Raw genomic sequence first — 23,683 nt, forward strand, 5'->3', positions numbered from 1 at the left:
TCATTTGCCTATGACTTCCTTAGTAAGTAACTTACTGACAGTGCTTAATTTGTAATGAAAGAGGTGCTGGGGCTCAGCACAAATTAAGCATTGGCTGGCAGGTTGGAGAGCGGTGGCTGCTGGCCAGGTGCCCAGCTCTGAAGGCAGCACCACTGCCAGCAGCAGCACAGAAGTAAGGGTGGCATGTTATGGCATGGCCATCCTTACTTCTACGCTGCTGCTGACTGTGGCATTGCCTTCAGAGCTGGACAGCCGGAGACCAGTGGCTGCTGGCCAGGAGCCCAAAGGTGCCAGTGCTATGAACTGCCAAGCCTGGAGGTGCCAGGGTTCAGCCCTGGCAAGTCCCGGCACAAATTATGCTCTGCTTACTGGATCTTAAGTTCTCACGATAGCATCGGCTCTGATTGAGCTAGGATGCCACCCATTTTTTCATTAGTGATGAAAATGGAACAAAAAATGAATGTGTGGGAGTAAATGTCACAAAGTCAACAGCGAAAACCGAGCTCTTAACCCAAACTGGCAGCAGATTTTCTTTTTATTATGCCACCTCATTTAAACTCAAAGCTTTGCATTTAATATTCCAAACCACTGTGTACATCTATAAAGTCATCAACGTGAGGCACAACTTTGAATCAAAGCACAGTAACTTCAATGCGGCCTATCCTCCTGGCCTTGTTGCAAGACATGACAGAATTTCAAATCTGAAGTCTTCGTACCACACTTCAAATGTTCTCACTACTTGATTGACTGTACAGGAAAAAGCAACAACTGCTTCTCTTCGGATAATGTTGGTCCTAGCTAAAAAGAAAAAGCCTTTCCTTGATGCTGAGCTTGTGAAGAAGTGCATGTTGGAAATGCTGGAGGAGCTTTTTGCTAGAGATGAAAGCAAAGATGATGTGAACCATGTGAAGCAAGTTCTCCTGTCTGATTCCACGGCAGTGTGAAGATTGGAGGTAATTTACAAAAATTGTTTTTCAGCACTGCTTTGATTTTAAAAACATCAATATGTCTCTTGCAGTGGATGAATCAAGTGATTTAATTGACGCTAGCCAGCTATTGTTAGATTTTATGATGGTGAAACTTTCAAGGAAGAATTTTTGTGCTTAATACCATTAGAAACCTATGCCACAGGAGAGATCATTTTTGAAAAGGTAAGGCTTTTTGGGGGGGAGGAGGGAGAAAAGGTTTAGATCTGCAGAAAGTAAACGTGCTTGTTACAGACTGAAGTCCCTCCAAGTCAGGGAAAGAGAAGGGCTTTGCTCCATGTTTGGCAGCGATACACCCTTCATTAAATACACTTCACTGCATCATTCACTAAGACTGTTCTGTGCAGTAAGTTGTCTGGAGAAAAAATGGGTATTGTGATGAGATTAGTGAACTACATATGCTCAGCTTCTAGCTTGCAACATTGTCTTTGAAAGCTCTTTTACTGTCTCTAATCCCTGCTGTTCCTATCTGCACTTTTCCCTTGCCCCAAAGCATCCAATTAACATTTATTTTCCTACTCTTGTGTTGCACCCTCTGTACCAAGATGCTTAAATTTCTTGTAACTATTAAACCAACTGGCTGCTGAAATGGCAAGGTTCAACAGGAAATTTTAAGAGCTGATAGCTAAAGAGGTGCAAATACATAAGCAAGACATTTCTGAGTATAGCAGAAGCAGGAAACCTGAGAATCAGTGGGCCCCAGTTCTGGACTACCAGAGAGAAAAATAATTTAAGGAGAATAAGGGCATTGCAGAGAAGTGCATTTCTTTGCATCAGACTTCACCAAAAAGGAAGTTGGGAAGACACCAACCTCCAGAATTATTCATTTCAGATAATGAAGTTGAGGTACTGTCAGACTGAGGTGTCAAAATAGGAAGGAATGAAATAACCTCATAAAGAGCAGGTAGTCCCCTGGACTGGATGGCCTTCCTCGAAGAATTCTGAAAGAATGTAAAAATGAAGAGCTGCTAACAAAAACCTTCACTCTCTCTTATTAAAGTTAGTTACTCTACCAGAGGATAACATATGTGATTATTTTTTTAAAAAGGCAAAAGGGTATTCCTGGTGAGCCTTGCTTTAGTGCCAGATATATTGGTTGAAATAATTTAAAATGTGAACTGTAATCCACCAAGAGAAACATAAGACAGGGACAAAAAACTCTGTGTCTGACCTATTAGAATTCTTTGAGCTCATTAGCAAAATAGTAAATAAAAGAGAGCTGGTTAATATTATTTGGACTTTCAAAAAAGCCTTTGACAAAGTCCCTTAAAAGAGGTAACTAGTCATGGACTGAGAGGTAATGTTCTATCATGGATTTGAAACTGGCTGAGACAGAAAAAAAGGGGTAGGAATAGCTGACCAGTTTTTAACATGGCAAAAGAGTAATGGGAGTAAAATATTGGAAGTGGTGTTTAAAAGTGTTAATGATTTGGGAAAAAAGGGGGGCATGAAATGGCAAAATTTATAGATGGTGCTTACATTAGTGAAGACTAGAAAAAACTGAGAGACTTGATGCTGGGTGAGTGGGTAGCACAACAGACAAGCAAATAAGTAATGCATATTGTAAGTAATAAATTTAACTACTCATATATATTAGAGGGAATCTAAATTAACTGTAATCACTAAGGAAAAAGACGAGTTTCATTCTGGACTGCTCAGTGGAAACATCTGCTGTGCAAGAAGTCGAGAGAAAACAAAAGAGGATATATAAAGAATGGAATAGAAAATAATACGCTATTAAACAAAAAACAGTGCTATGCCTTCACCTGGAATACTGTGTTCAGTTCTGGTCACCCTGTCTGAAACAGGATACAGCAAAAATAGAAGGGATTCAGAGATGGGTGATTGAAATGATTAAAGGCAGGGAAAGATTTCTGTATAAAGAGAGATTGAAAAGATTAAGACTTTTAGTTTAGGGAGGAGATGTGTTAGAGGGGACATGATGGAGATATGCAGAACAATGAATGATATAGAAAACATAAATCATGTAGACTTTATTTACACTTTCTCATGATAGAACAAGGGATCGTTCAAATGCATTGGAAGGCAACCAATTTAAAACTGATAAAAGAAAATACTTATTTACACAGAACACACTTAACCTGTGGAATGCACTGCCACAACGTATTAAGGCCAAGAGCTTAACAGAATTCAAATCGTATCAGACGTACTTATACACAATAAGAACAGGCACAGTTACATTAGACAGGATAACAAAAATTATATAAGGAATAGACCCTCAGACTTTGGAGCATAAGCCAACCACTGATAGGCAGAGATTAGAAAGAAACTTCCCCTTTAAGCAGGTTATTTCACAGTTGTCCACTATGTGATTTCTTGCACCTTCCTCTGAATCATTGATCAGAAAGAATACTGTATTTGCTGAACTGCTGCTCTGAAGTGATCTGGCAATTTTTATGTTCCTATGCTAATGTGAGTCCTTAACTCTGAGGAATCTGCATGCTCTGCTGCTTCTCCCACCTTTGTGACCCTTTCTCCTTTCCCACATTTTTTGCATTCTAGACAAGGTAATCTTCATTTTATGTATAAGGTTATTGAGATGATTCTGGTGAAGTAGTACTAGCAATATCTGGAGCAACATCTTGCGTTTCCCTGACTCTTTTCAGTGTTAGGCCTAGTCATGGCATTGAGTCTATACTTGTTTTTTTGGTTGAGCTGCTGGTGATGGACAAGATTGTGTTCATATTTTGATGAATATGTGCAGTGGTTTGGGCTGCAGTGCTGTCAGTAGGCTGAGACACAGCTCTAGATCTTTGTTTCTCTGGGTCCTGACACTTCAGTTGCTCAGTTTGTGTGGCTGAGTTTGGGGTATGAATGAAAAAGCTGTTTGAGGCTCATGACACATGAAATAGAAGCAGTGTTGGGGGATGCAGCCTGAAGAAATGGCTGAATCAATACACACCCCTTCACCATGAGGGGTTTTTCCTAGTTTTTGGTAACTTGGTTAATAAACTAGGGATCTCACTGGATCCTCTACTGCTTCTGGAGAGCCAAGCCAAGACGCAGTAGTCAAAACAGCTTTTTTCCATCCATGGCTATGGCCTTCCCTGTTGGAGAGGACCTTGCAACAGTAATCCAGGCCTTTTTACCTACTGACTTAGTTACAACAGTGTTCTTTACAGTCTGTTACTTCTGAAGTCCACTCATAAAATGTATCTAGCAGACAAGGTGGCTGCTTGTTTTCATGCTTGGCAGAGCTTTCTGCAGGGAGCATGTTATAATTGTGTTTTGCTGGTGTGCACAGGGACAGGTGGCACATAGATGTGTATATGCCTCTTTCTGTGGATACTGTACAGCTTTTTCTCTGAAATATGCTGTAAGGTAAAAAGTGGGTCTCTCCTGAAGCACTGGATCTGTGTGAGGTCTCATATCACAGGGGTGGGGGGTCTGCTGCTGCTATCAACCATGCTGTAGCACTTTGTGGTTATTAATGTTAGTGAACAGAAGAATGTGTTGAATTGGCCCAACTTTGCAGGGAGGAGTAGGAGGGGAAACCTGAAGGGAGCACTGCACCTCTCCATGAAGGAGAGTGAGGTTTCAGGACCCAGCTATTGTTAGGAACTGCTCCAGCTCTTCCAGCCAGGGAGTTTAATTAAAGGGATAACATCAGACCACCCAGGCAAGAGCTAGAATGAGCTGTCTCCTTCTCCACTATACAGCCAGCCAGTGCCCAAGGTCCAGCAGCCAGGCCTCCTGCGAACGTGTTGACAGATCCACAGGAGAATGGCATTTTTCTTGCTCTACATTTTTCATTTGGACAAAAAGTGGATTTTAGCAGAAATCAGACATGTTTGCTAAGTTTTTGCTGGTGTGGGGGGAAGGGCTTTGGGGTGGCTAGCATGCAGTGCCTCAGGGTGACCTTGTTGTAATAGTCTGCCACAGGAACCCCAGAATAAGAACCTTCCACTAGGTATCAGTGATCAAACCCAATCCTATGCAGTTTCTTTCCACGCTGCCTGTCTCTTACTGTGCAGCTTGGAGACCCCTTGTCTTTAGCAAACTAAGGCTATGTCTATACTAGCACTTTTGTCGCTGTAACTTATGTTGCTCAGGGTTGTGAAAAAACACCCCTCTGAATGACGTAAGTTACAGCGACAGAAGCGCACATGTGGATACTGCTATGTTGGCAGGAGATGCTCTCCCGCTGACATAGCTACCACCACTCATTGGGGGTGGTTTAATTATGTCGACGGGAGAGCTCTCTCCCGTAGGCAAAGAGCAGCTACATGGGAGGTCGTACAGCAGTACAGCTGCATCAGTACGGCTGTGCTGTTGTAAGAGCACTAATGTAGACAAGTCCTAAACATGACACAAAGCATAGCGCATGTGTGAATACACAGCTCAAATCCTATCCTGGACCTGAAAACTGTACATTTGGGCAGCTAAGTAGAGATTAGACTAAGACCACAAAACTCAGGACATGAATAAAAATCCATGTACCGCAGGGTTATTATCAGTGTTTAGTCCCTTGCTGTGGATCAGCCTATCTCTTGGACATCTCAAGCTGCTTTGTTTCCCTTCTGTAACTCTTTGGTTTGCTGTATGTGGCTTTCTCCCTCTGTATCATTGTAGGGCCCACTATTCCTCACCCCTTAGCTGTTCTTCACACACTACTTGTTCTCAGGGGTGGGTATTACTTCTGTGCAGATCAGTAATAACATGAAGGGTCTCAGCAGAGGCTGTCGGAGCAGAAAATGTCAGTGTGGTTTCTGCAGCCCAGGAATTGTGCCCCTCCTGCTGCTCTGAGGCTCCAGAGGGAATGGAAGCAGAGGCTTTTGTTACAGTGAAGTGGCCCCTGTAATCTGCAGAGTTGCCAAGCTGCCAAATGGGGCAGGCTGTGTAGCTAGGAACTCATGTCTGAGAAAGATTGTGCCCTGATCATCAATCATTTGACACATCCATGCCCCATCGAAATCACTCCCAGTGGGAAGTTTTGCGGTAGAGTGCTTAAATGAGAGCCTAACGCTTTGAGAAGAAGCAAGAGGCGAATTTAGCCATCCGTGGCAGCAGCACTAACTTCTTTTTTTCTTTTTTTTATTGTTAAATGGATGCATACGCTGGAGACACTACAAAGAAATCTCTGAGTTTGTCAGGTTTCCCAGGAATGTCTCTGGCAGGTCTTTGTCTGGAACGTTTTCTGGAGACTGAAACACTTGTGCTCTGTATGCATATGTATATCCTGTAAGCTGGTAAACTCGGCAAGCAGGAAGGAATGTCACAGGCCTTTGGCCAGATCAGCCTTGGTGCGCACACAGATTTCACACCTCCCATCCTGTTAGCCCTAGTTCTCATTTCTTCTGGCTGGTCTTCTCAGCAAATGCAAATCTGTGCATGAAATGAAACTGTCTTGGAGTGGATTTGTACTGATTGGGTGTGGCCAGAAAGCTGACCTGGGTCATGAGATCCTGGAGTAGTGAGTGTGTACTGTGTGGTTTCTCCGAAGGGTCTTTAATGGGTGTATTTTGTCCCACTATTCAAACAGTGAATTGTGGGTTTAGTAAGAGGTTGGTGGTTTGGGGTTTCCTTTTGCTGTCCAGAAAAGAGACAAGTTAAGATCCAGCAATGTTTCCCACATTGGGATGGCCTGTTACATTCTGGCAGCTCAAAACACGGAGGAAAGCAAGGCAGACGGGCCGGCTCCAGTGCTCCCAGTTCCTCCAGCACTATTGTTGGACCCACTCAGCCAGGTTTGGCCTAGACCAGAGATGCATGTGCCATCTCTGTAAAATGCAAAACACCGGTCTGGAGTGTGGAATGAATTATTAATCATAATTAATATTTGCATTACAGTAGTTCTCAGAGGCTCCAGCAAGAACAGGGCTCCATTGTGCTAGCTTACATACAGAAACAGTCACTGCCCCAAATGGCTTACAGTTCATGAAAAGTAACTCATGAAGAGTGGAGGAAGAGAGACACCATCAAAAAGTCCTTTTTTTTTTTAATGAGTAAAATTAGATGCCTCCTCTCCTCCCTCAGATATAATTGACTGATCTCGTAGGCAAGACTACAGAAGAGGGTCTTGGGGAGAGTTTGGAAGGAGGCAGTTTAGTTGCCATACAGGTCGCTTCACAGAGGGCATGCTATATGTAAGGGGCAGCGTGGAAGAAAGCAGAGCCATTTGTTTGAGAAGCAGACAAATGTGTGGATGATGTATTGTTGATGACAATAACCAACAAGAATGGATAAGCAGAGAGCAGCAAAATTATGGAAAAATATGTTCCAAGCAAAACTTGGGAACTTAGTTCATAAAACTTATCTTAGCAGATGCTGAGGCATCCTCCCCTCACTACAACTCTGCTGCTGCCTCTTGATCTTAAATTACAACTGCTAGCTATTCCAGCTCTGCCTATCTGTGCTGGGGAAGGAGGTGTCCATGAGAAGATGTGTGGGAATGTGCACTCCACAAAGAGAAGTCTGAGTCATTCCATCAATTCCAGTGGTGCACAACAGCTGCCCAATGTTCTGTCCTATAGAACCCCAGAGGGAATTGAATGGGGCTTGCCTATTTGCCCTTACTCACTATCCACTAGAAAGTCCTGTGGCCTTTCAAATAGCACATCCCTATGGTAACGTCTTGGCTTTCTTGGTATGACTAGAAGAAGCCTTGGTGAGGTGATGTAAAATTTTACAGCCTCTGATTTTGCTAGTGGAACGATCCTCTGTCCGAGACCAGATATGGTGCTGTAATCTTATTCCTTATGAGGCACCAGAGAGTAAAGGGACTGATCCTGGACACGAGGGAGAGGAACTTCGGGCTGTGCCTGCCCTACAGCAATCTGCCTAATCTGTCTGAAAGGGGAAAGTTATCTCACTAGTGTGCTCTTAAAGGGGATGGGGTTGTAGGATGCATACTGCTGCCAAAGAATTCTGTGGCATTGGGGCGCCACGCTCCAAGGCAGCAGGACTTTTCATTCCCTCCTTGGAGTTGAGGAGGGTCCTTGGAGGAGGCACTAGAGCAGGCCATGTTGTGGAGTGATGAGAGGCTGTACTCTTCAGAACACCTTTTCTTCCTGACCTAATTTAAAATGATCCACACTGAAAGCTGGGGCAGGTGCACAAAGAGATATATAGTGAGTTCAAGTGGTTCCTTGAGCAAGTGGAATGGTCTGCTGGGGTCCTCGGGACTCCCTAGACAGTACCAATGGAGACCTGCACTGATGTAGAAACCAGCAGTAGGACCAGGCTAATGCAGCACTTGGGTTTAAGTGTCCAGCCTGATAAGGTCCATGTGTGAATTCAGCTCAGTATAGAAATCAGGTAAACGTTTTGCTTTAGTTCCAAAGTAATCACCAGTTCCCTATTTGGGCTCCACTCGTCCTGCTGTTCTATTTGCTCCATTTTCTATCCCTGAAGCAGCAGATTTTTCTATATGTAGTTTCTGCTGCAGCCTTTGGGCTGGGTACTACAAACTGTACAAACTCATCTGTTGCTAAACACTTCCCTGTGTATGAAACAGAGTAGGCAGTTTATCAGGTAACCAGAAATGACAGTCACCACTAGGAAAATCAAGGTCAAGCTGTATGGCACAGACACTGTGGTGAGGGGGTACCCAGGAATCTGCCATGCCAAGACTCTGGCAGGCTAATTTTAGCAACTGAAACTTACCAGAGGCATGGAGCAGTAAAAACAAGCCGTTGCACCCAAGCGGGTGGCCTGGCTGCAAGTAAGCTTTATGGTCTCTCTAGTTCTGTCTGAATCCGTTGCCTGTATTTAATCCTGCTGGAATTTAAACACCTGTCTAGCTGGAATGTGTGAAATATCCTTACCCTTCACACTCAGCTATTTGCTCACCTGTTTTGCCTGGAAAGACAGCTTTAAAATAAACAATATTGCGGTATCAGAGAAAAATGCACCAAGGTATCAGATGCAGGGTGGAGAGGTGATACATGTCACTAAATGGACCTTGATATTGGTGTGTTGAGGGATGGGTTGGATCAAGTCCCCTCTGCATAGGCCTTCTCTAACAGAGTTGTCATCACTACTACTGACTGGCTAAGAATTGTACACATCCTATAGTGTTTGCCTCATCCACCTGTTACCTGTTTTTATAGACTGTAAACTGTTTATGGGCAGTTACTGTCATTTATTAGATGTTCGTACAGCACCTAGTAAAATGAGGCCCAATCTGGTGTGTGATCTTTAGCTGCTACCATAATATAAATGCTTCATATTTATACAGAGCTATAGAAGGGCTCAGTGTTTGTTCTCTCAGAAGAAAGTTTCAAAATAACACTTTGTTGTTGTTGGTATAGGCAGGGCTGGTAGCGCCAACTAAGTTGCAAAAGACTTCCCATAGAAAGACCATGTTTTCAGTTGCTTGTAACTTTGCCAAACTTTAACCATTTGGGCTGAAATTTTCCATGGCAGGCATCTGCCTCAGGCTGAATTTTTGGAGGAAATTTTCAGCGAAAATGCTTGTTTTCAGAGAAATGAGGCTAGGAGAAATATGTTGGTTTGTGCATGTTTAAAAAATTCTGGCAGCTTTTTTTTTTTTTTTTTTTTGAGATGCTCTAGTTGCCCCATGCTTTGGAGCAGGGACTTGAAATTTGGCAGGTGGGTGGCTGGCCTTTGCATCATCCCTATGAAAATCTGTCCAAATTTGGCCAAATTATAAGCCTTTGAAAAACTGCAGTTTGAATATATTCATTAGAGATTTTGTAGATTCTAGCAGCTATATTCCCTGAAGATTCCATCCATACTGAAAATGCTTCATCTTTGGGCTTAACAGGACTTTCTCTGTAACTGCAGCTCTGGGCTGCTGTTGGTCAGGCCTGGGCTGGGCACTGTAATGGAAAGTGGGGAGCTTGTCTCTCCTGTGTTCCATGACCACTTGCTAGGCCCAGGCATCATGGAGGAGAAAGCTGCTTGACTCATTTCAAATGCAGAAAAATGAGAGCTGAAAGTTGGGGGTGGGGAGTAAATAAATACAAGGAGACTGGATGCTCAAAGTGGGACCGGAAGATGGGATGATCAGGAGAGTAGGATTGATTGGGCAAGGAGACTGGATCTGGGAACCAGTGGGGCAGTGGGAGGGAGGAGAAACAGATTTGATGAGGAGCTAGGATGCAGCGAGAGCACTGGGACTGAATGAGCAAAAAAGGGTGGGACAAGGAGCCTGGAGAGGTGATGTCCTGGAGGAGACAAGCGACTGGAGACAAGAAGTGGAGAAAGAGACCAATCGAATGAGGAGCCGGGGGTGAGGGGAGCTGGGACTGGCTGAGCAAGGAGAGGTGGGGTTGAGAGTCTGGAGCAGAGACTGGGACTCTGGAAGGATGAGACTAGATATTCTTGTGTAAAGAGGCTGGGACTGGAATGACAAGCCTGAATAATGGAGACTGGGACTGGCTAAAGCAGGGGTCTCAAAGTCCCAGCCCGCAGGCCATCTGCGGCCCAAGAACCTCCCCACTGCGGCCCGTGGAGGAGAGACCCATACAGACACTCTGCCAGCAATGTCTGCTGCAGGCTCCACCCCTCACAGCTCCCATTGGCTGAGGGAGAGTGACAGAGGTACCGTCACTAGTCGCCAGACAGAGTCAGCCATGGAGGCAGGATCATTAGTTGCCAAGTGGAGTCCACCATGGAGGCAGCATCACTTTCTTCCACAATGAATATAAACAAGTCAAAATCCCAAACACAACTATCTGATGCACACCTTGCTGCAATCCTGACGGTTTCAACTGCTCAGTCACTGGGGCCAAACAAACATCAACAAACTGACAGAACTGAAGCATTGCCAGGTGCCTGGCAAATACTAAAAACTCTCTAGCAGGCGAAGAATTGTATAAAGTTGTATGACAGTTTTTTATTATTTCTAAGAAAGTCAAAATAAAAAATACAATATAAACATTTTCTTTTCTGAACACCATCTTCAGTGACATTATTGACCCGCTGGGAGGCTTTGAGGACTGGCACTAGCCCTAAGGTAATTTGAGTTTGAGACCCCTGGGCTAAAGTAAGTAGCTGGGGTAGGGAAGAGACAGGACTGGGAGGGAATGGGACAGAAGGGGTCAACTAGGGGGTATGGGCAGAAGTGTCTTTGCCCACTAGTGCCCCATCCCCCTCTAGTGCTGGTCCACATAGAGGATGACATCCTACTACTGCTCTCAGTTACTCCGCTATCTCATGTGACAGAGATCTGGGCAGTGAATGTAAAGGTTCCAACTCTCTGCTGATGATTCATGTGAATGTTAATATGATGCCATATGATGGAATTTGTGGGGGAAGAGAGGATGTCAATTTGTTTTTTAAAAACCTAGAAAATTACACACACAAAAACTGCATTAAAATAACAGTTACAGTTGCAATGTCAAGCACTCAAAAGTTAGCAAATGCTAGAAGGAAGGTTGCCTATGCAGCCTTAATTTGACCCACTTGTGTGTGTGCATTATGATGGTCTTTAATTACACGGGCACATGCTATTTTTTCCAGAGGAACCATCTCATTCAGTGCACAGAACAGATGGTGCTTACTTAATGAGCTGCTATTCAATATTTTGTCTTCTCCTCATTGTTCAATGTATGGCCCCAGGCCTTATTTACTGTACACTGTTCAAACCCTGCTCTGAAGACAGAATTATTACTTTCCTCAAAATGGGCTTTTGTCAGTGCTCTCACCATAGTATGAGTTCTTGACAAACATTAATTAATTTATGTTCATAACCACTATGAAGTGAGGTGAGGTGTGGTGGTGGTATTATCCGCATTTTACAGATGGCAGACTGCGGCACAGAGAGAGTAAGATCAAAAATATCCACTAATTTTGAATGTCCAATTTGAGACACCTAGGATCCCATTTTTCAGAATACTTAGCATTGTATAGCACTTTATATGTTCAGAGCACAGATCCCATTGACTTCAGTTGCAGCTGGGAGCATTCAGGACTTCTGCAAATCAGACTCCAAGTCCTCAAGTAGGCACCCAGAAAATGAGAAACACACAATCAGTGACCACCTATGAAAAGTTTGGTTTAAGTGATTTGACTAGCATCGCACAAGAACACTGTGGCAGAGGCAGCAGTAGATTCCAATTCTCCAGGTCAGCATTCAGCTGCTTTAACCTACAACAGTCTCTTTCAATATAAACTCTGATTCATCCCCAGAGCAGGTCCATTCTGTGCACTGAATGAGGCAGAGGTCCTGTGGAAAAAATAGTATGTGATCATGTAATTAAAGACGGTATCATAATTCATGTACACAAGGGGTCTGAATTAAGATTGCCTGGACAGCCTAAATTCTAGCATTCCCTAACTTATGAGTGCTTGCCTTAGCAACCTTAATAATAGTCTTTTAACATAATTTTTTGTCTGCAATTTAACACTTATTGCAGTAGTTGGGATCAGTGCCCCATTGTTGCTGGGTGCTCTTCAAATATAGTAAGATGGTGCTAGCTCAGAGTTTGCACTCTCAAGAAGATGAGTGACCCAAGAAGGGTAATGGGAGAAGGATACAGACGAACAAGTAATATTTAGTATTATGCAATTTTCTTCTAAATTGATAAAGGAAATGCAACAACCCCTGCCTCACTTCAGAGCTGACATTAATTGACTGGTTACCTAATTGGTTGAACAGCTTCAAGGGGGGGTGGAAAATTTCTCCCATTTGGGGTAGAATTTGGTGGGAATTTTATGTAAGTAAAATGGTAATGGGTCAATTATAAATATATAGAGTGATCTGGCTCAGTGACCTGGGTAAGTGAGGGGGCAAGGAGGAGCATCTGGCTTTTGTAAATGCTTGCTGTTGGTTTGAGTTTCATTGTTCTGAATTATAATCAGTGGTGCAGGGGCCCAGTGCTGCTTTCCTTTGGGAATTCTGCCCCTGCCCTTGCCCTTTTCCTCCCCTATGCTCCATTGTGTGGGTGTGTTACAATGAAGTGTTGATGCTGGAAGCCATTCAGAGTGGGGTGGCTTTGATAATGGCCCTCCCCACTGCTTCATGCAGCCAGCACAGCTTTGCTCCAGTCCAAGAGAGCCTTTCTCCAGGGAGGAGGGGAAGGTTTCTACAGGAGTCTTCCTTCCATTATCAGACTGTCTAGCCAATGGTTTGTATCTTTCTCCGAGCCACCTGCTGTTACTTTCTTGGGTCTTCGTAATGTCTGATGTATTTTTGTCTCTCTTTTTAGTTAACAAACCTGAATCTGGCAAGCGGAGCTGTAAGTAAAAGGAGTACAGCCTCCCCTCTCAGCCACCAGTCAGCACTTAACACAGGAGGGTCAACGTGGGCTGTTCAGGCAGATACTTCCACAACTGACAGCAAGCCTACCTCCTCAGCAGTCAGGTAAGTTAATCTGGCTGCCTCTGGCTTTTTGAGGGAGATGAATGCAGTGTACAGGGGCCAGGAGCTTGTTCAGTTTCCTCATTAGCTTCTTGCTCAGGAGATCTTGTTCCAGGAGTAAAGAAACACAGTTCCCAGCATCTCCCAGATCCATCAGAAACATAGCCCTTGATCCCAGGTGGTGGCAGGGCCATGGTGAAGGGAGGAGGAGGGGCTGGGCAGGTTGGATGGTAGGAGATATCTCTCTAAGCAGTTTCCCTCCAAGCACTTATCCAGGGCACAATTCCCTACCTGATGGCATAGAAAACTCCATCAGGACCTGAGTTTGGTTAGGCTTTTCCCTGGATGCAAAGCTTGGGGGGTTTGATGACAAAGGAACAATCAGCAGAAAACTTCTTTCCTGGGAGTCTCCCTTTGAGTGGTTTCCTTCTGTTCTCTCCTCATTTTTTCTAATCAAAGTAGAGCATAGGAATTTATATTAGTGGTTAATATACCCCTTGGACTCTGAACAGAGGACTGTGTGTGATTCTCAATGGGGATAACTGCCCAAGGGTGAGAGAGGGGGGATGTGCCTGAAGGATTCTGAATGGGGCTTTGACTGGTGTTATTGAGGCTAGGAGCTAAGTGGGGCTGCCGTTTTGTACAAGACTGAGTACAAGACTAGGATCTAGGTACTCCTGAGTTCTATTCCTTATTCAGTCCCAACTACCTGTGGGAAGGTTGCTTCTCTTCCTCCCTTTCTGCCTCAGTTTTTGCCTTGTAAAATAGGGATAATGAGCCTAACCCTCTTAAGTGCTTGAGTTCTATGGATCAAAAGTGCCATGTTAAGTGAATATAATTAGTAGTGCTTGTTAATAAAAGCAGGAAAGCTGCTGGGTGGTGGCTGATAAAACTTTAGAGGGGCACGGGGCAAGGAGTGTGCTCTGGGTGGTCCCCCCCTCAAATGGACCCTGCAACAGGAGGATTGAAATCTGTATTGGAAAGCTCAGGCTTAAGCGGCTCTTGTTTCACCAGTCAGTGCCTTTCCCCCTGCCTGTAGAAGAGGAATGTGAGAAATGAATTCTTTGCCTGTGCCTGCCCTAGCACAGTGTTTGCCTGTGGGGTTTAGGATTATTGAGAGAGGCAGCAATTCTGTTCTTGGAACCCAGCCAAGGGAGTTATTACCTAATCCAAATAAAGAACCTATCCAACAGGTGTACAGCCTCCTTTCTCTCCTGTGTAGCCTGTGAGAGCAGCAGAGTGCAGGCAACCCTGTATTGCTTCCATCTCCTCCTCTACACTGCCCATACCAATGGGATTGGGCCCCAGGTTTAACAGGGGAAAGGGCTACTCAGTAGGACTCTTCCTTCCTCTGCAGATCTCTGCTGTAGGCCTCATGATCATGGTATCACTCTAAATCAGTTTCATTGTTAGAGGCTGCACGTGCATCAGCTGCAGATCTGACAGTCCATGGTTATAAAATCTTCTCCACCCCCATAATGCCCTACTCTATGCTGGCACAAGCAGCCCCAGAACTATTGCCTGACTTCACTTGTGTAGCTTAGTGCCTGTAAGTATTTTATATATAAAATACTTTTTTATATATATAAAACCCCCCAAAATAATTCATACCATAGCTCGGAGGTGGGCGAACTATGTGGCTCACGGGACCGTCCTGCCCGGCCCTTGAGCTCCTGGGCAGGGAGGTTAGCCCTTGGCCCCGCCCCTGCTGAGTCCCCTCCCCCACAGCTTCAGCTTGCTGTGCCGCCAGTGCTCTGGCCCCATTGTCCTGCAGCGCAGCGGTGTGGCTGGCTCCAGCAGGGCTGCGAGCTCTTGCTGCTCTGAGCGGCATGGTAAGGGGGCAGGGAGCTGGGGCGGGGGGTTGGATAAGGAGCAGAGGGTCCCAGGGGGCAGTCAGGGGACAGGGAGCAGGGGGCGGTTGGATGGGACGGAGGTTCTATGGGGGACGGGGGATGGTCAGGGGACGGGGAGCAGGATTGGGGGGCTGGATAGGCATGGGAATCCCAGGGGGCCTGTCAAGGGGTGGGAGTGTACATAGGGGTCGTGGCAGTCAAGGGACAAGGAGCAGGGAGGGTTGGATGGGTTGAGGGTTCTGAGGGGGGCAGTCAGGGGGTGGGAAGTGGAAGGGGATGGATAGGGGGCGGGGGCCAGGCTGTTTGGGGGTGAACAGCCTTCCCTACCCGGTCCTCCATACAGTTGCACAACCCCGATGTGGCCCTCGGGCCAAAAAGTTTGCCCACCCCTGACATAGCGTCTTGCCTGTGTTAGTCTTGATGCCTTTGATGGGGCACTTAGGGTTTGGGCACTGAGAAAATTCCCTTCACAGACCAGCACAGTAAGTGCTCACAATGCCTGCGAGTGGTACATTCCTCCAAAGAGTGTTTGACCTGTGGTGCCTTTATCTCCAGAGCACAAAGCAAGCAAGCAAGGAGAGATGTCTCAAGAGACTCTTTGTTTGGAGGGGGTGTCTTGTCTGCATGGCTGCCTGCATCAAAGGGCCAGAATAATGGAAGCCAAAACCTTTAGATCTGTCTACAAATCAAAAGGGGAATTTTTGACAGCTGCTGGACAATTCAGAGTGCAGAGTTCTGAGTACTGTTATCCACTTCTCTGAAGAAAGACTTGGAGTCACTGGAACTCTCTCTGAAGAAGAGGTCTTGAAGGACTTCTCAGAATCAAAGCACAATCTTTTTCACAGAAATCATAGAAATGTAGGACTGGAAGGGATCTCAAGAGGTCATCAAGTCCACACCCCTTCTATGCTGAGGCAGGACCAAGTAAACCCAGACAGGTACTGTCTAAGCTGTTCTTAAAAACCTCCATTGATGGGGATTTCACAACCTTCTTTGGAAGCCTATTCCAGTGCTTAACTATCCTTATAGTTGGAAAGTTTTTCATAATAAGAACTGCCATACTGGGTCAGACCAAAGGTCCATCAAGCCCAGTATCCTGTCCTCTGACAGTGGCCCATGGCAGGTGCCCCAAAGGGAATGAACAGACAGGTTATCATCAAATGATTCATGCCCTGTCACCCAATCCCAGCTTATGGCAAACGGGGGCTAGGGACACCATTCCTGTACATCCTGGCTAATAGCCATTGATGGACCTATCTTCCGTGAATCTATCTAGCTCCCTTTTGAACCCCATTACAGTATTGGTCTTCACAACACCCTCTGGCAAGGAGTTACAGAGGTTGACGGTGTGTTGCATGAAAAAATACTTTCTTGTGTTTGTTTTAAACCTGCTACCTATTAACTCCATTTGGTGGCTGCTTGTTCTTGTATTATGAGAAGGGGTAAATAACACTTCCTTATTTACTTTCTCTATACTGCTCATGATTTTATAGACCTCTATCATATCCTCCCTTAGTGACCTCTTTTCCAAGCTGAAAAGTCCCCGTCTTATTAATCTCTCCTCATACGGAAGCCATTCTATACTCCTAATAATTTTTGTTGCCCTTTTCTGAACCTTTTCCAATTCCAATATATCTTTTTTTAAGACGGGGCAACCACATCTGCATGCAGTAATCAAGGTGTTGACGTACCATGGTTTAGAGGCAATATGATGTTTTCTGTCTTATTATCTATCCCTTTCTTGATGATTCCCAACATTCTGTTCGCTTTTTTGACTGCCACTGCCCATTGATGGGTTTCAGAGTAGCAGCCATGTTAGTCTGTATTCGCAAAAAGGAGTACTTGTGGCACCTTAGAGACTAACAAATTCTAAGGTGCCACAAGTACTCCTTTTCTTACTGCCCATTGAGTGGATGATTTCTGAGAACTATCCACAGTGACGCCAAGATCTTTCTTGAGTGGAAACAGCTAATTTAGACCCCCTCGTTGTATATGTATAGTTAGGATTATGTTTTCCAATGTGCATTACTTTGCATTTATCAACATTAAATTTCATCTGCCATGTTGTTGCTCAGTCAGTCACCCAGTTTTGTGAGATCCTTTTGTAGCTCTTCGCAGTGTGCCAGGGACTTAAGTATCTAGAGTAGTTTTGTATCATCTGCAAATTTTGCCACCTCACTGTTTACCCCTTTTTTCAGATCATTTATGAATATGTTAAATAGGACTGGTCCCACTACAGATCCCTGGGGGACACCACTATTTACCTCTTTCCATTCTGAAAACTGACCATTTATTCCTACCCTTTGCTTTCTATCTTTTAACCAGTTACCAGTCCATGAGAGAACCTTCCCTCTTATCCCATGACTGCTTATTTTGCTTAAGAGCCTTTGGTAAGGGACCTTGTCAAAGGCTTTCTGAAAACCTAAATACACCATATCCACTGGATCTCCTTTGTCTGCATGCTTGTTGACCCCCTCAAAGAATTCTCGTAGATTGGTGAGGCAAGATTTCCCTTTACAAAAACCATGTTGACTATTTCCCAACAAATTATGTTCATCTATGTGTCTGACAATTTTGTTCTTTACAATAGTTTCAACCAATTTGCCCGGTACTGAAGTGAGGCTTACTGGCCTGTAGTTGCCAGGGTTACCTCTGGAGCCCTTTTAAAAAATTGGCGTCACATTAGCTGTCCTGCAGTCATTTGGTGCAGAAGCTGATTGAAATGATAGGTTACAGATGACAGTTAGTCCTGCAATTTCACGTTTGAGTTCCTTCAGAACTCTTGGGTGAATACCATCAGGTTCTGGAGACCTATTACTGTTTAGTTTATCAATTTGTTCCAAAATCTCCTCTAAGGACACCTCAATTTGGGACAGTTCCTCAGATCTGTCACCCAAAAAGAACGGCTCAGGTTTGGGAATCTCCCTCACATCCTCAACAGTGAAGACCGATGCAAAGAATTCATTTTAGTTTCTCTGCAATGGCCTTATCATCTTTGAGTGCTCCTTTAGCATCTTGATCATCCAGTGTTGTTTAGCAGGCTTTTTGCCTCTAATGTATTTAAATTTTTTTTCTATTACTTTTGGAGTCTTTGGCTAGCTGTTCTTCAAATTCTTTTTTGGTCTTTCTAATTATATTTTTATACTTCATTTGCCAGAGTTTATGCTCTTTTCTATTTTCCTCATGGGATTTATCTTCCACTTTTTAAAGGATGCCTTTTTGCCTCTCACTGCTTCTTTTACTTTAACAACGGTGGCTTTTTTTTGGTTCTCTTACTATGTTTTTTAAATTGGAGTATACATTTAAGTTGTGCCTCTATTATGGTGTCTTTAAAAAGTTTCCACGCAGCTTGCAGGGATTTTACTTTTGGTACTGTACCTTTTTAATTTCTGTTTCACTAACCTCCTCATTTTTATGTAGTTCCCCTTTCTGAAATTAAATGCTACAGTGTTGGGCCACTGTGTAATTTTCCCCACCACAGGGATGTTAAATTTAATTATATTATGATCACTATTACCAAGCGGTCCAGCTATATTCACCTCCTGGACCTGATCCTGTGCTCCACTTAGGACTAAATCAAGAATTGCCTCTCCTCTTGTGGGTTCTAGGACTAGCTGCTCCAAGAAGCAATCATTTAAGGTATCAAGAAACTTCATCTCCGCATCCTTTCCTGAGGTGATATGTACCTAGTCAATATGGGGATAGTTGAAATCCCCCATTATTATTATTGAGTTTTTTGTTTTAATAGCCTCTCTCATCTCCCTGAGCAGTTCAGAGTCACTAACACCATCCTGGTCAGGTTATCTGTAATATAGCCCTACTGTTATATTCTTATTTTTCAAGCATGGAATTACTATCCACAGAGATTCTATAGTACAATTTAGTTCATTTAAGATTCTTACTTCATTTGATTCCACGCTTTCTTTCACATATAGTGCCACTCCCCCACCAGCACAACCTGTTCTGTCCTTCCGATATATTTTGTACCCTCGTATTCCTGTGTCCCATTGATTATCCTCATTCCAAAAGGTTTCTGTGATGCCTATTATATCAATAGCCTCATTTAATACTAGGCACTCTAGTTCACCCATCTTATTATTTAGACTTCTAGCATCGGTGTATAGAAGCATTTTAAAAACGTGTCATTTTTTGGCTGTCCTCTATTGCATGATGTAATTGGGCCTTTTTTTTGTTTGACTGTTTCTTATCAGATCCTCCCTGTATTTTATCATTTTCCATCCTCTTCTTCTTATTAGGACATAGGGAATCTCCATTTATAGATTGTCCCCTAAGGGATGTCTGAACCACATGCTCCTCCGCACCTGTCGGCTTTCCCCCAGCCCTTAGTTTAAAAACTGTTCAACGACCTTTTTAATTTTAAGCGCCAGCAATCTGGTTCTGTTTTGGTTTAGGTGGAGCCCATTCTTCCAGTATACTTAAAATTAAAAAGGTCGTTGAACAGTTTTTAAACTAAGGGCTGGGGGCAAGCTGACAGGTACGGAGGAGCACGTGGTTCACTAGGCAAGCTAAGCACAGAGGGGATCAGCTCAGAATCAGTGAAGGATTATAAAAACAAGGATGGTCTTCAACTGGATCCTGAGAAGAATTAAAATATGGTGAAACTGGGGGCTCTAGTGGTGATGGGAGGAAAGGCAGGTAATGGTGCTGTATTGCTGTGTACTGGTGACGAGGTGGTAGCATTCTACACAGGCTGGTGTAATGAGCTGAGACTTGGGGAATCCAAAGTATTAAGGTAAGATATGATGACAGCCTGGATGGGGATTGAAGTAGGGTTGGAGTCAAGTTGGCTTGGGCAGCATGGCAGAGGCAGGACGGAGGCGGCAACACGGAGCCATGGGGTAGAATTTGCTATAGGTAAGCTTCCAGTTATGAGAAAAGGGAGAGTTCTAGGTATCTTGGGAGCCAAGGGCAGAGATTTGGGGTGGGGGCAGGGGCTGTTTTTTGTCATCTGAGACCTGCTCTTTCCTGTATCCCTGTGTCTCAAGGATGAATGTGGAGTTGCTGTCTTTGAGCTGCTTGCTTTTGGTGCCCCACAGTCCTGTGTGAGGAGCGGACAGCTTCCCCACTGCCCCATGCCCTGTTTTGCCACATGACCAGGGCCTAACTATTTTCGCACAAGCTGGATGCAGGCTAACTTGAAGGCTGAGGAGCCTGAACTGCACTGATCCCTCCCAGAGGAAATGTAGGGCAAGAGCAGTAGCTACTGAATGCTACACAATAGTCCCTCAGTTCAGCCTTAGCAAACTCTGCACTGACCTTTGCACCTCCCTGGTGAGGCAGCACAGAAATGCCAGAACAGGAGCAGCCAGGCCCACTGACTCCAACACTGCAACATCTTAGCCGTCCATCTGTCAGGTTCCCCTGACCCTGTCTGTGCCTTTCCCCTTCCTAATCTCCTCCCACCCCCTCTCTGTGGGCCAGGGTAACAATGGGCTCTGTCTCTTTGCATTGCACAGCACATTCTGTCTGCTTCGCACCACAGTCCTCACACAATTCCCTTTCTTTACACCCTAATCTCTCCACCTCCGCCTACATATGCTTCCCTCTTGTGCCTGCCAGTAGCAGGCTGTGCTACCCTAGGGTGGGGAAGGAAGAGTCTTTAGCACAAGGTAAATCTGGCCCAGGTTATCCTGACGCTGCTGTCTGTGATTACCATCTATAAAGTCATTGGGAGTGGCCCCAGCTCGGTGGCCTCTGTGGATGCCTTTGTCCTGCTGTCTGCAGTGGCCAGCACTGTGTTAGGAAAAGTATCTCATAGAAGAGTCCCTGTCAGACAGAGAAATGTCTTTTATATTAGGACAGGCACATTGTGAATCATAGGATCATAGGAATGTAGGGACAGAAGGGACCTCAAGAGGTCATCTAGTCCACCACTTGCATCAAGGCAGCCCTTGAGCTCTGATCCCACTAGAGGCCTCTTTCTTGGAGATTTGGATCAATTAACTTTATTGACTGGGGGAGACTAGAAGTGGACTGTAGTTACTGTTTGTTACGGGGCTCCTGTTCGTTTCCCCTTGGCAGTACCCTAGCACCTCAGCCCTGGGCTTTGGCATCAGAAGAGCAGTGTGTGTCTGAGAAACCTAAGTTTTTGAACTGAACTTTGACCTTCAGGAAAGTTCTATGTTACTAGGTTGGGGGGATACTGCCTGGGCATCTGTTAACTAGAGGCAGGATGAGCTTAAGTTGGTATGTGCAGCAACTCCATACCTACACTATTTATGCATACATCTGTCTCCCCTACCACCATAGGCAGCCACTCACCCATATCTTGTGCTGCCCCCATGCACACTGATGACAACCTAACTCTGGGAGCAAACTAGGTTAGTCAAGTTTGGAGATGTATGACCAGCCTTGATAGTTTGTATATTGGATAAATCACACTAGAGAAGCCTGTGATGGTAGGTCCTATTATTCGCCAGCCTATTCTGAGCCTCAGCACCATGGGTTGCCACCATCTTGAAGGAACGCTGCTTCGCACAGCCTAGGTCTTGGCTCTGCCTGTCTGGAGCCTCTGGGAGAGGAAAGGGAGAAAGCTCGTGACTTGCCCAGACAGTCTGAGGCCTGGCCCTGCAGCCTCGGCTCCCCAGACATTGTTGAGTCGGACTTGGCTGGCAGCTGCTGTGCTGTTGTTTTTCCGAGGTAATAAGTGAGAATAATTACAGGACCCTTTCCCGAGGCGAAGGGGGTTTGGTCCAAGTGCAGTGAGCATGTAGGAGCCAGTGCTGGGGTTGTGAGCTGGAGGCAAGAGCTGGGGCCTCACAGCAGGGCAGAGTGGGGTACAAGTGAGCTTGTGTGAGTGGGCCTTTGCTCTCAGCTGCTTCTGGGAGGGCTTTATAGGATTGGGAACTTGGGGGCCTCTTTGTCTGACTGGCTCTGGTTGAATAAAGAGTTGTCTCCCATTTACTCCACTTTCTCTGCTTGGCCCTGAGTGGTTATAGTCCCCTTTTGCAGTCTTGTTTGAGGTAATGTGGTGGGATCTCTTTCAGTACGCAGCCTTCACCCCTTTGATTCCTTCAGTGGAGGTGTTCTCATTCCCATGTCCCCAGGGCTTAACCCTCCTGGTCACCAAGCTCTATCATGATGGAAGCTATCAGGGGGAGAAAGTGGGAGACGGGATTGTGAGCAGATGGCAAATCTTCTTCCTACTTAAGGGCCTGGGCTAGCTCACTTAGTTACCTCCACAAACCATCTTCCACCCATTCTAAACATAGGAATTGCCATCTTGGATCAAACGGATCCTTCTCTTTCAGTATCCTGTATGTGGAACGACCAGGACTGATGTTTCAGAGGAAGTTGCAAGAACCTTGTAATGGGCAATAATGGAATAACCTATACATAGGGGAACCTCCTTCCTAATCCCCATCAGCTAGTGGTTGGCTTATGTCTGGAAGCAGAATGGGTTAATAATTCTTACAATATTTTCTATTCCAACTGTGGACATCCTCATTACCCATCAGCGTCTGGTCCTTTGTTTGAATCCTGGTAAGATCTTGACTTTTATTATATGCTGTAATAGTGAGTTCCGCCGGTTAATTATGCATTGTGTGAAGGTTTTCTTTTATCAGTTTTAAATCGGTTGCCTTTCAATTTCATTGAATGTCCCCTTGTTCTTGTATTATATGAGAGAGTAAATAGGAGTACTTGATTTATGTTCTCTAGACCTTTCATTGTAATGTCTCTCTCATGTCCACTCTTATTTGTCTCCTAAACTAAACAATCCCAACCGTTTCAGTATCCATATGGAGGCTTTACAGGCCTCTAATTGTTGTCTGACTCTGTTTTTCTATAGCAGTTACTAAAACTGATGACACTACTCCCAAGTGAGGGCATACCATTGAATTATATAATGACATTATTATATTTTTCAGTATTATTTTCTATCCTATTGCTTATGCAACCTCAGATCTTGTTGGCTTTATCCATTGCTACACACTGAGCTGCCCACAATGATATCCAGGTCTTTAGCTTTGGTGGTTGCAGTTAATGTAAAACTCAGCAACATGTATGGACTTTTCATTCAGAAATAGCTACATCCTATTTCTCTTACTCCAGTCATCTCCTATCCATGTCTCTTGGCTACCATTCCTGGGTATGTTCCTCTGGCTAAGTGGCTAACTTCACAGGTACTGTTATTTTTTTGCTCCTTCATATTTAACTTGGCATGGGGGTATTTAAATAGCTATTGTCAGACACTAGCACTATTTTATAGCTCCTTTCTTTCTTCTTGCTCTCCCTGGGTTTTATTCAAATGTCCTGTGGGGTTACAGAAATTGCACATTACAAAGTGGCATCTGGGTCTCTCTTCTTCCTTCCACATGACTAAACCTCTCATTCAGTACAATGTGGTGCTTGTAGGGTTAATGTCCTGAGCTCCCATGTGAGTTTCACCATTGTGGGGGAGCCCAGCTGTTCAGTTTAGTGCTCTTGAGGAAGGAGAGGGCCCTAGCATTTAGCACTCAGAGGTTTACTGTCCAGAGCAGCCTTTCATCCCGGGTGAGTGCTGAAAGGGTTACAAGGGAGCCTTGGCTGTTTCT

The 23,683-nt window shown here is 44.7% G+C and overlaps 1 protein-coding gene across 10 annotated transcripts in view; it reads left to right on the forward strand.

Annotated features, from left to right (window-relative positions):
* TTLL5 (tubulin tyrosine ligase like 5) overlaps nt 1–23,683 on the forward strand; it is a 216,119-nt gene that overhangs the window by 105,115 nt on the left and 87,321 nt on the right. For 7 of the 10 annotated variants that reach the window (XM_048855536.2, XM_048855538.2, XM_048855539.2 and 4 more), the window contains one exon: nt 13,124–13,278. In XM_048855536.2, the coding sequence (XP_048711493.1) occupies nt 13,124–13,278 (155 nt within the window). Of the gene's footprint in view, nt 1–10,879; nt 10,903–13,123; nt 13,279–15,683; nt 16,067–22,399; nt 22,632–23,683 lie in introns of those variants that run through there. The other 3 variants (XR_012669002.1, XM_048855541.2, XM_048855545.2) reach the window with 3 other exon arrangements.

The sequence above is a fragment of the Caretta caretta genome, chromosome 6 (assembly GCF_965140235.1).
Source record: "Caretta caretta isolate rCarCar2 chromosome 6, rCarCar1.hap1, whole genome shotgun sequence".
In the NCBI taxonomy this organism is placed as follows: domain Eukaryota; kingdom Metazoa; phylum Chordata; order Testudines; family Cheloniidae; genus Caretta; species Caretta caretta.